At 40.8% G+C, this 13,080-nt stretch overlaps 1 protein-coding gene across 3 annotated transcripts in view; it reads left to right on the top strand.

Annotated features, from left to right (window-relative positions):
- The first annotated feature begins 4,554 nt into the window (after positions 1-4,554).
- Positions 4,555-13,080, top strand: part of ANKRD50 (ankyrin repeat domain containing 50) — a 66,257-nt gene continuing 57,731 nt past the window's right edge. The window contains exons 1-2 of one of the 3 annotated variants that reach the window (XM_074275435.1): positions 4,555-4,652; positions 5,588-6,829. In XM_074275435.1, coding sequence (XP_074131536.1) covers positions 6,321-6,829 — 509 coding nt within the window. In that variant the 5' untranslated portion in view covers positions 4,555-4,652; positions 5,588-6,320. Of the gene's footprint in view, positions 4,653-4,857; positions 5,077-5,105; positions 6,830-13,080 lie in introns of those variants that run through there. The other 2 variants (XM_074275434.1, XM_074275436.1) reach the window with 2 other exon arrangements.

Here is a 13,080-nt window from a genome sequence, read left to right on the forward strand (position 1 = left end):
CAGGAAGGGAAGTCGGCTCTCTGCAGGAAGGGAAGTCACTTCTCTGGACAAGAGTTAACAGCAACTGCCTGGAGACAACGGTTCACTACAGGAAGAAGAATCTGTCTGAAAGATTTGAGTAGACACAGCAGATCTCTTCCCAGAGAGCGATCCAGCAGCTTCTGGAGACGACAGCTCGCTACAAAATCTGGCCTCAGACACCTACTAGCTGGGTGATCCTGAGCAAGTCACTTAACTCTGCCTCAATTTCCTTATCTGTAAAATGAGCTGGAGAAGGAAATGGCGTACCATTCCAATATCTTTGCCAAGAAAACCCCAAATGGGATCATGAAGAACACAATTGAAATGATCCAATAAAAACAATTAAAATTTCTATAACTAATACTTTACAGTTGTGACTATAAATCTGCATGATGAAATAATTGTTAACATTTATTGGTGACAGCATGGTATAGGGGTCTGTGTTGAATCTGAAATCAGAGAATACTGTCATTTTCTGGCTCTGGTACTTGCTACCTGCACTATTTTGAATGAGTCATCTAACATTTATAAGTCATAGTTTCCTCATCCATAAGATGAAAGGGTTGGATTAGATGATTTCAATTGCCCCTGATAGCTCTATATCATAGGAATCACAATCACATATACTTTGTTCTTCTCTTCCTCCTTTCCCTCTCATTTGGATTTAAACTGAATTTCACAATACTTTTTTTTTTTTGTTTATCACCTAGGGATGATTTAAGGGCTCAGAAATTGCAGGGGAAAGTTCTTAGTTGCAACACTTTTTATCTTAAAGTCAACAACATCAAACATTATTGATAGGTCAGTAATAAACAATATGGGAAAATAGAACAATCTCTGGGAATATTGATCCTTCCAGTCACTGTGATCTTTGTACTTTTAGTGATTAGGATCCAGGGAAAAAGGCTTGACTATCCTTTCATCTCTCTTTGGTAAAAAAAAGGGGTAACAAACAGAGTCAGGTTTTTCTAGTAGACTGTACAGAATGTCATATTTCATTTTTGAATAATTAAAAGATCTCTTGTAGGTGAGAGCGCATTTTTGTTTCTGGTTCCTTTCAACTGCTTCCTGAATAGCGAGGATTTGAAAAGGTAAATGTGTGTTCCATGAAGATAAGCTGGAAAAACTTGTTTTAAAATGACCATGTGATTTCAGTGAACTGTTAGAAGTTCAGCATGAATCAGCTGCAGTCAAGAAAGCTAATGAGATCTTGACTTGCAGTTGAAAGGCACATCTGCAAGAAATCACCCAAACTTAGAAAACTCCAGTGGCTCTCTCTTGCCCCTAGGACAAAATACAAATGACTATATTCAAAACCCTTACAGATTTTGATTTCATAAATTCTGCATTGCAGGCCAATTTTTGAATGGCATTGGGTAACATCTCAGGTATGGGAGACCTTAAGCAAATCCCTAACCTTCTTCTTCACCTATAAAATGAAGGGTTAGATGACCTTTAAAACCCGCTTCCAGTTTTAATTTTGATTAGATTGGCAATTCACTTCCCATTTTGGGGACTATTTTCTCATACCCCAAAGAGATAAGGTTCGTTCCAGATAAATATTTTATGATTCTGAATTTAAAAACTTGTTTTTTTTTTTTTTGTTTGTTTTGTTTTGTTTTGTTTTTTGTTTTGTTTTTTGTTTGTTTGGGGGCAGTGGATCAAATGACTACCCTAGAGTCATACTGTAAGTGTCTGAGGCTGGATTACAGGGCCAGTGCTCTGATGTGACAACTTGCTGACTCTGAATATAATATTTTAAGTCTGGATGCAACTTTACTGAGAGAGATTAGTTTATTTCCCTCAATTTACAGAGAAGAAAACTGCTTCTCCATTGTATTTGCTGTGGCTTAATGGAAAGAGCTCCAAATTCAGGATCAGAAGCGCTAAGTTCAAAGTGGACCCTTCCCTCTCAAGCTTTAGTTTTCTTATTTGTAAATGAAGTTAGACTGTGTCTCTCTTAAGTTTTCTTCCCACTCCAGTTCCTATAAATCAGGGGTTCTCAAACTACGGCCCCGGGCCAGATGCGGCCTGCTGAGGACGTTGATGGGGCTGCAGGGTTATGGCAAATGGGCTGAGGGGCAGAGACAGAGTGTGAGCTTTTGGTTTTACTATAGTCCGCCCCCCCAGCAGTCTGAGGAACAGTGAACTGGCCCCTATTTAAAAAGTTTGAGGACCACTGCTCTAAATCAACTTAGCTTATTAAGGTCAGTTTTTAATGAGTGAGATCTGAGGTTCTGCATCCTTGAATTTATTAACTCCCTCTGGCATATCTGCAGTCCTCTGCTCCTGCTGCCTCTCCTTTACGTCTGACTCTCTTTTCAATCACTATACAAGTTGACTACTGACTAGATCCCCCCACTAAATCTGATGGTCTTGTCTCTGTTAACTCTCATCCTTGAATTCTTGTGGTTTGTTCTCCCTTCTCAAGGAGCCCTGATGATATCATGGGTGATGTCTTGACTTGCTTGTGAATTGAATTTAAGTGAGGCAGAGTTGCCCAGTCTCAGCCCCACTCTTTCTTCCAGTCATCAAAGTTTAGTAGTAAGACAACAGTCAAGATGACTGGCAGCTTTGAAGATGCTCTACTAGGTGTTCTCCTCCCAGGTATTCCCAATACTATCTTCTCTTGGCTTTCCTTCCATGTAGCTGGCTGCTTCTTTTCAGGTTCCTGTTCTGTCCCTTATAAATGGTTGTACCTGGAGCTACCCCAACGCCCTTCTCCTTATACTTTCTTCAGTTGCCTCATTGGTTGCTATGGGTTTTCTGGAATTGGTCCTCATCTCTGATGACTTCAAGTTTACTACTTTTTGAAATTATTCAATTGGATATCACATGGACATTTTGAGCACGTCTGACTTTTCTGTTTCCAACTTTTCCTTTCCCTCTCTCCATGCCCTCCCCTATATGGCAAGCAGTTTTATATATGTTAAATATATTGTAGTATATCCTAGATACAATATATGTGTGCAGAACAGAATTTTTGTTGTTGTTGTTGTTGCACAGAAAGAATTGGATTCAGAAGGTAAAAATAACCTGGGAAGAAAAATAAAAATGCAAACAGTTTACACTCATTTCCCAGTGTTCCTTCTCTGGGTGTTGCTGATTCTGTCCATCATTGATCAATTGGAACTGGATTAGCTCTTCTCTATGTTGAAGATATCCACTTCCATCAGAATACATCCTCATAGAGTATCATTGTTGAAGTGTATAATGATCTCCTAGTTCTACTCATTTCACTCAGCATCAGTTGATGTAAGTCTCTCCAGGCCTCTCTGTATTCCTCCTGCTGGTCATTTCTTACAGAACAATAATATTCAAATGGAAACTCTTTTTAAAGCTCTTCACATCCCAGTTTTCCATTCTTCTTATACAGTTCTATCGTCCTATTATTCTAAAGTCCAGCTCGGACAGCCATCTCCATATTCTATTCCATCTCTTTCCCCTTTCTTCCATTTTTGGAATGCACTTCCTCATTGAAGCTTCTCAGAAACCTCTGATTTCCTTCAGAACTCAACTTCCACAGCACCTTCTATTGGAGATCTTTCCTAACCCTGTCCCCTCTCCTCACACATATGGTTAGCTTCTTCACAAATTCTCGTATTTTTTGGTATCTTTTATGTGCATATATTATGCATGTATTTGTGTATATTCACACGTGTGTTTATGTATGTTGTATATATGTGTGTATGCAATTTTCTTCTAGAATGTTAGTTCCTAGCTGCAGGTGTATATGTGTGTATAATGGAATATATGACATTATAACACACGTTATATATTACAATATTAAACTCACACACATCATACTGGGGATATATTCTATGCTTAACAAGTGCTTGATGATGGATGAAGTGACTGGCTAGAGAGGTAAACTTGCTCAAGGTCAGACAGGTGAGCAGTGCTGGTTCTGACCCAAGTTCTCCAGTCTTTAGAACATCTAGGAGAAGAGGGGGATGGGGGTGTCTGGAGGGAGCTGGGGTGCCATAGGTTGGGGGAGCTTCGTTTGGGGGAATCTGGAGTGCTAAGGGGGAAGCTTCAGTTGAGAGCACTGTATGGGAGGGGTCCGGAGGGTCCGGAGGCGCTTCTAGGCAGAGCTCTCTCCTCCCCTTCTCCTTTCCTTCCAGGAGTAAAGGAACAAAGAGGGGACTGCGGGTCATGAGCTCTAGAGGAGCAGTCGTAGGAGTGGGGGGGAAGGGAAGCCCCAACTGGGTGAGAGCAGACTTGACTTGGGAAGATGGGAAGCCTGAAGAGCCCAGAAGGGGAAGGAGAAGGGTCTGCGTGGAAGAAAGGATCGGAACAGGAGGGGCTAATTGGGGGCGGAATCTAGGAGCGAGAGAAGGGGCGTGGTTCCAAGGAAGAGGGCGAGGCTTTTGAGCGAGAGGAGGGGAATGAGAATAGGGGGCGGGGATCCTGAGAAGAGGGGAGGAGTTTAGGAACATAGGAGGAGTCCAGAGGAAGGAGGAGGTGACGACAAGGTGGGACTTATCGGGGGTCGCAGAGAGGGTAGAGAAGGCGGGGCCGAGCTGCGGACCGGGAGAGTGTGGTTATAGAGAGAAAGGTGGAAGGAGGAAGAGGAGAAAAACTAAACTTTGGTGGGATAAAAGATGAGGGGAGTGCCGCGAGGGTAAGAGGTGAGACAGGGTGGGGAGGACTCGGTTCCCCGGGAGGGGCGCGGCCTGGCTGAGGAGAGGAACAAAGGGGCGGGGATAGGGGGCGGAGTCCTCTCGCGTGGGACACGTTGGGGGCGGGACCCAGCGCGGGGGCGCGCGCGGGGGCGGGGCCGGCTCGCGCTCCGGAGTGGCCGGAGGCTGGCAGTCGGAGCCCGGGCGGCGGCTGTAGGGCGAGGGCGAGCCGAGCAGGGCTGGGCCGGGGCAGGCGTGTGCTGCTTTCGGGGGCCGGGCGGAGCTGGGAACGGGAGCAGAGGCATGGTGGCCGCAGCAACGGCGGCGGCGGCGGCGGCGGCCGGGAGCTCGGAAGAGGGGCAGCGGCGGCGGCGGCGAGGAGGCCGCGGGGTCCGGGCGTGCGCTGACTGAGGCGGCGGCGGCGGCGGCGGAGGTAACCGCGGGCGGAGGCCTCCCTTTCGCTCCCTCCCCGGGCCTGCCTGGGCCGGGTCGCGGCCCGGACCTCTTCCCTCTGCCTTCCCCCCTCGCGTCCCACTTTGTTTTCTCCGGCCGCTGCGGGGCGGGGGCCTCGCATCCTGACGTTCTCGTCCGGAGCCTGACAACTCCACAAAGACGAAGGCGGCCGCGGGCCGAGCACCTGACCGGGCAGCAGGCAGGCCGCCCGCCGCCCTCGGAGCCCGGCTGGAAGCGGAGCCGAAGCCCGGGTCTTTGTGCATCCGGGCTTCCCCGAAAGCTCAGCCGAACTGGGGGCCGGCTCCCAACTTTGTTAGAGTAGCGACCGCAGCTGCTTCTGGAGCTGGTCTCCGGGAACCCCCAGTCCTGCAGCCCCGACTCGGGGCCGGGGATACAAAGACCGAGCCTGGTGCTTTTGATAACCAGACTGCAAAATGGTCATGTTTTACACTAAGCTAAGGATTTTTGTTTGTCTCTTTGTTCTGTTTCAGTCTCTTGTGGAAGATGTAAACTCTCCAGACGTTGCAGACCCGAGAAACCTGTGAACAGGTTCAGGGAGAATCTTCTGTTTCTGGAAGAATTCACTTTTGTGTGTTAAAAAGGAATTGACGTTTGCACATCATCTCTGCCCCTGAGGTTTCTGCTATTGGGATCACTTTCCTGGCATTGCCCTTGTCTGTAACTGCCACGATCTAGCGCTTTGAATACGGATCTATGCTGTAAAATTGCATTTTGTTTCTGAAGAAAAGTGCTCTGCTAAATTTTTTTATAGAGAAATGCATTTCTGGATGGACTTTTCAGGCAGAGAATTAACACTAGTAGTCAAGAGAAGCATTTTATGTATACTGAAAGACTGGGCTTTCTGTTTAGTTATTCCAGATGTATTGTCTCATCTCTATACTTGAAACATCCACAATTTCTATAAATTCCAGATGTAGCCATGGAGTTCTATGACCTATTGAGCCATATGAAAAATATTATTGAGTTCTGGGACCAGACATCTTTTCATCAGATCAACAATTAAACTAATATATTATCTGCTACACAAGACAAAGGACAGAAAGAAAATGAAACATCTGCAAAAAGAACTCTCTGGCTGATGAGCTTTGTGAGAAACATTAAGTAGTGATTCTACTTTGAGCTTCATTGCAAAGTGTGTAATATAGAGTCTAAAGGTCTATATACCCTCAAGTTTTAGCAAATGTTGAAGGAGGGCAGTCTACAATGACCAGTCCTTGGGAAGAGAGAGCCTGCAAAATGGCTCAAACCAGTTTGCTGCAGGGAAAGCAGTTTTATTGTAGAGAGTGGGTTTTTCACAAGCTTCAGCACTGCCTCCAGGAGAAAACTAACTGTAGTAACAGTGCTGTCAACAACCCATCGCTCGGGAATCCTGGGAATAATGCTAGTGTTGTTTCTGGGAAAGGAGCAGCCTGGGGTGTGTTGTTGGTAGGAGGGCCTGGCAGTGGTAAGACAGCCCTCTGTACTGAACTATTGTGGCCAAGTTCACCTACAAGTTTGCAGAGAGGTTTACATCGACAAGCTCTGGCCTTTCATTTTTGCAAAGCCCAAGACTCTGACACCCTGTGTGTTGGAGGATTTGTTCGAGGTCTTGTTGCCCAGATCTGCCACAGTGGATTGATCCAGGGATATGAGGACAAGCTAAGAGAACCAGCTGTCCAAAGTCTCTTACAACCTGGGGAATGTGAGAGGAACCCAGCTGAAGCTTTTAAAAGGTAATGCTAAAAATGCTGGACATATTTTCAGGTTTTTTTTTTCTTTAGAAAAGACAAATGTGCCTTAGATAAGTAAAAAAATATATATATTATTAACTATATTTTAGTAAAAACCTGTAAAAAGTAATTAAAATAATGAAGGAAACAACCTTTCAGCTTTCATTTGTCAAAATAGCATATTGATGACAATGTGCATACTGGATTATATATAGCTGTATGTGATTTAATATTTATGAAGTCAAATAGAAACTTAAGATTGTTTGAACTTGTAATTTTTCATGAGAACTTTTGATTAGAAGGAATAGTGTTCTGTGATGAAGAAGAAAGGAGCTAGATAGAATCCCAGATTTTCTGGAATAGTAAATTTGTTTGTATTTTAACTGTCATCCTTTTATGGAAATGAATTCTCTTTAACTTGAATGATGACTACTGTGAAGAAAGGTATTCTCTGTTTGCAGTTCTTCCCCATTTCTTAAATGGTAATGTAAGATTTTAAGTATCTGCTCATTTTATTTTATTGTCCAGTTAATGTTAAGTGAAGTGATAAGACAGACATCTGTACTGAATTATTGGGATTGCCTTGTAGTCAGAAAAATTTTTTATTCCTACTATAGTTTAACTCAAATAATAAAAGTTTAAATTGTACTTTGCCAAGTTATTTTGGTCAAACAATTAAGTTCTTTTTTTGAAAGCAACTAGAAGGGAAAAAAAAGTACCTTAAAAATGTTGTCAAAGTCTGCTCTACCCATTTTTACTTAGGAGTAGAGAGTTCCTCTTTTGGTTGGTTTGACTATAGATTGATTTTATTGGCATCCATTGTTAATTCAGCAAGCATTTATTGTTCACCTATTATGTGATAAGTGCTGGAGATAGAAAAATAAAACCTCCCAACCCAAGTCTTACCCTTCAGAAAGCTTTTTATACATGTGTATAGATAGAATAGAAACTGAATTTCTGAAATCACATTAACAGCAGGAATTCCTGGATAAGGACAGTCCTACTACTAATTTAAGTTTTCATCTCTGAAACTTAAGCTTTTATAGTTATTAGAGCAGTAGTGTCAAATACAAATGGAAACAGACTGACTACATAAGAATTCCTGCAGGCCACACAGTAATTTTATTTGACTTGATTGTATTTTTATTTATTTTGCATCTTTATTTCCCAAGTACATATTAATCTGATTTGGGCCATGTTTGCCACTTTTGTCTTGTAGCCTCGAGAAGTTAGGCAATTTGCCCAGGGTCACATAGGTTACCTGGTTGTCCTAGCCCTAAGGCCAGCACTCTCTATTCACTGTACTACACTACAGAAAACTAAACAGAAATTGTACTAAGAGTACATAAATGGAGTGTCAAGTATGGCAGCATGGTGTTAAAATAACCTTCCTGTAAAAGAGCTTGCACCTGATTTTGTGAAGTTTTCCTTTTTTAAAGATAGACAAGGATTTCATGAAGTCACAGTAAATGAAAGAAAAAGCATTTTAAAATACTTCTCTAAATCATTTCCACTGTTAAAACCTTGTCAGTTTCTGATGTTGAACCATATGACAGTGTCAAGGACTTTGGTGATGAGGTCTTTGTTTTCTGGCTCTCTAGTAGCTGTGGCTATAGCCCCTGCAGGGGCAGTGGTCAGTTTGCATCTCCCCAGGGCTACTTTTCAAGAGAATGGCTGCCAGCTCTGGGCTGGAAGAATGGCTGTTTTCAAAACCCATAGATTCAGGGCCAACCCTGTCAACTTCTCAGGGGACATGGTGGTGATGATGATCTGACTTACTTGGCACTTGCTGGCTGCTGCTTCTTAGATGGTCTTGCCCTGTGAGTGGCATTTGGCTGGTAATTAGTCAAAAGATGGCTAACCCAGTCTTCTCAGGAATTACTCAGATGGCTGTGAAAGTTGGCCTGTAAGCAAGACTTGGGGTCTGGGGTCTGGGGTCTGTTCCTCCCAAGGCTCTTGTTATTAGCAATTGGTCAGCAGTCTTTGCTGATGCTGATGCAGCGGGTAAGGCTGTGGCTATGTAGAAAATAGGACTGATGATTTGGGGGAGGGGGAGGAAAGAAGAGGAGGGAAACCACTGTTATTTACCCAAGGCTTTTGTGTTCAGGGTCCTAGGCTGCCTCCATCATGGTTTATGACATACTGGTGATGGTGATATGTGAGAAAGAGGAGAACATTTCAATCATGGGGGATAGCCTTTCCAAAAATGTGCTAAAGAGACATATTGCACAGTGAGTTCACAGTGCACAAGCAAGTGAAAATAGAATATTATGAAGGAGCTTAGATAATTAGCCTAGAAAGATTGGCTTTGGCTAGATTGTGAAGGACTTTAAATGTCTAATGGGATTTTGTATTTTATCTGTAGGGAGCAACTGGACAATAGAGAGCCACTGGAACTTCTTGAGTTGAAGAGAGACATGGTCAGATCAGTGCTTTAGGAATAAACTTTGGCAGCTGTGTGGAGAATGGATTAAAGAGAGAAGAGACTTCAGGCAGTAGTCCAGGGGAGAGGTGGTGAGGCTCTGAATTAGATTTCTTGTCGTATGAATAGAGAAAAAGTGATAGACACAAGAGGTATTGAATATGTCTGACATACAGCACTTAAATACTTGCTTGTTAACTAGAATTGATAAGGCTTAAATACTGAATATGACTTAGCCTGTGGGAGCCTGGCTGACTGGCACCTTCAACAGAATGAAGATAGAATTTGGGTTCCAAGATGAGATTTCTTCATATATTTGTTGCATTTGAATTGACTGTAAGACATCCAATAGGAAATATCAAAGAACAGTTAGTTGATGATGTGATACTGGAGTTCAGAAGAGAGACTGAGATGAAATATAGATCGTAAGAGCTGCTAAAAGTTGAAATCGTCAAAGCTGGTAACTCTGTAAGAGAGTGTGTAGAGAGAGAGCAGAGAAAAAGGACTTAGGACAATCCTGGGGTATATCTGCACTTTATCTTGGTGGTAAATGATGATCCAACAAAGGACTAACTAGGCAGGTAAGAAGAAAACTCTTTCAAGGGAGGTGAGAATGACTACCCCGTGGGAGGTTAGTAATGTTAAATACTGAAGAAAAGTCAAGCATGAGGAAAAGGCTCTTGGATTTGTCAACTAAGAGCTCAGTGGTAATTTTGGAGAGAACAATTAGGGAGCAGTGAGATCAGAAGCCATATTACAAGTGAATGAAGGAAGGGGAGGCATTGAGTGTACCCAACTTTTTCTAGTTTAGCTATAAAAAAGGGAAAAAGCCCTGTGGAATAACAACTTGAAGTGGTGATAGAATCAAGTGAAAGTTTAAGGATAGGATGTGTCTGCACTGGTAGGAAAGGAGCCATATGTAAGCAAAGATTGAAAATTAGAGATCAAAAGGGGTGGTTTGAACTTGATTCTTGACTAACAAGACTACTGAGCAAAGAGTGGTTCATCATGGTTCTTCACATGTTGTCTAGAAATCAGTTTCTAATGATAGTACTAATGATAATGAATACAACAATAGCCATTTATAATAATGCTCTAAGTTTTGCAAAGTGCTTTGCAAATATTGCATTTGATGCTCCCAACAGTCCTGTGGGATGAGTTCTATTTTATTCCCATCTCTCCTCCCCTTTTTAAGCTCAGGAAACTGGGCTACTGAACACACAATTAGTAAACTTAGGATACAGAATTACAAAGTTAACTCCATATTCCAAATCTAACATTCTTCCTACTATGTCAAGAAAATTAAGATTTTGAAAAAGCCTGCAAGAAATTTTTCTTATTGCTTTGCGTTTTTGTCATAAGTACATAGATCATAGAAGGAAATAATTTCATTTGTGTGTGTATGTGTAACCTTTGAACCTGTTATATCTATTCTAAGGGAGAGGAGAACATGTAATAAGAAAGTGTAGTAGAGAGCAGTGTTCTGATAGTTCATGGGTGAGAAATACCCCTAGATAAGAAAGGAATGAGACAGTTATTGGGGGGGATGGGGGAGTCTGGAGAAATGCCTAGACCAATTTCTAATAGAGTTGTCTTGTAAGTGGTAGATAAAGTAGTGTTGTGAAATGAAAAATTTATAGCATGGTATCCTGAGATGTCTAGGGTTTAGCTGAAGTTGAGTCATGGGCCGTTCATTGCCGTAAAGATGGTGTGTGGGGGTGTGTGTGTGTGGGGGGGGTGTGACATGTACATGATGGGAGATGTAGAGGAAGAGGAGAGACATACTTCTAGCTGCTTCTTTAATTATTAGTACATTTAAGTACTTCTTAAAGGCAATCTGGCTGTGAAGTAGTGGATAGTGCTAGACTGGGATTGGAATCAGGAAAGGCCTTTATCTGAATCCTACCATAGGCACATCCTAGCTATAAATCATTAGCCTCTCAGCATCAGTTTTTTCATTGGGAAAACTTACATTACAGGATTGCTAGAGTGTTCACATAGGGCAAAATTACCATCATTATTTGATTAACCAAACTCAGGGTTAAAGTTGTCATTCTAAAATTAGTGAAGAAAATCCATAAAGTTTTAAAGCTTAAGCCAAAAATTATGAGTTCGCTTTTGTTTCAAAAAATACAGTTTGAATGAGATAGTGATGTGGTTATCTGTTCTTGTTCAGAATTCTCTAAAATTATGGTTTAATTTTTCACATGAGTTTTTTTGGTTAACTAATTTTGACATTTTCTTTGTCTTTGAATTTTCTCTGAAACTACTAGTCTATTGAAGTAACTATAAGTTTATGTTATTGGAATCAGGACTGGCATATAGTGTACACTTAAATGCTTACTGAGACTGATTCTATAGTCAATCTGGTGAAGCATAAGGACTTAGTGTAGTTATACATATATTCAGTTTCTTTTGGTTATGTTTTCTTAGTGTTAATTTCTTGGGTTTTAAAACATCTATAACATTGTACAAATATTTTGATCATTAATGTTTGATTGATTATATCTTCAAAAGTCATTTCTTGATGTGGCCATTCAGAGTTTCTGTTTTGTTTTTGTTTTTCCTATATAATTTGTAGTTGTTAGTCACTGTCAGAAAGTAAGATGAGCATTATTTATTGTGTGTGAAACTAATTTCAGTACTTCTTCCTGGTTGACAGAGGGAGCTAATCATTTCATCTTCTCTTCTATTTTCTGTTTAGAAAAAGATAGTCTTTATTCCTGGACAATTTTGGTGTTCTACTTTAGTAGCCTACTGTTAATTAATCATGGGATCAACCTAAAATCCTACCTTTGTTTCTCATTTAATCCGATGAAAATTAAAAATAGGACATGAAATAAAGGGATTCTTTTGCCTCAAGTATGTGCTATAAAATGTTTAGCTGATTACATGTTTATATAATTTGATGTCACCTTGCATCTGTTTGTTGGATAGACTTTAGTTTGTAGATTTGTCTGTGTTGGTATTCCTTCAACCACTGTTTTTGCAAAAAAAAAAAAAATTTCTCCCTAGAATATAAAGTTGATTAAGATCAAAGAGCCAGAACTGAGTGGGACCTTGGAAATTATCTAGTCTAGACTCCAAAATTGTACATACTGGGAAACCAAGGACCCCAGAAATGGCAAGAGTTTCTCAGGGTCACACAGGTCAAGTGAAATAGTGACTGATCCCACTACTGCAGATACAGATTTGATGATCTTTCCACATACCACACCTGAAAGCAATCTGACTGTGCAAATTAAAAGTGACATTAAATCTTAGATCTGTATTTCCATCCTTTGTCTTCCTGTTGCTTCCTGAATCAAATAGAAACTTTTTTCTTTAAAGCTCTTTATCATTTGTTTACAGTTTATCTTCACAGACTTATACATTACTCCCTTTTTTTACATCAATCTAACTATACTATCTTTACTCCTTCTCACACAAGCTATACAGTAATCATACTCTTTGGCCCAGTAAAGTCCACAATTGGGCATATAATTATAAAATGTTATCAAAAAGAAAAAAAAGATTTATCTTATAGCAGGAGTTTTAAAGTTGTAAAAAAAAAAAAAAAAAAAAAAAAAAAATCTGGAAATAATAATTTAATAAGAAATTTAAATATTTTTAAATTTTGAAGTTATTTATATTTTATGGTTAGCAATTCTACTTATTCTTCATAAATTTGCCTTGATTGCACTTTGAGATTCTACCTAATTTTGGCATGGAGAGATTTGTTGGATAAATTATTTTTCCTTCAGATGGTTTTATGGAATGGCATTGTATTTTCTGTTGGATTTTTTGTTCTGCACAGATTTGGTTGAGTCTTTTAAATTTGCCTTTTCAGAGA

Source organism: Sminthopsis crassicaudata, chromosome 6 (assembly GCF_048593235.1).
Source record: "Sminthopsis crassicaudata isolate SCR6 chromosome 6, ASM4859323v1, whole genome shotgun sequence".
Classification (NCBI taxonomy): Eukaryota; Metazoa; Chordata; class Mammalia; order Dasyuromorphia; family Dasyuridae; genus Sminthopsis; species Sminthopsis crassicaudata.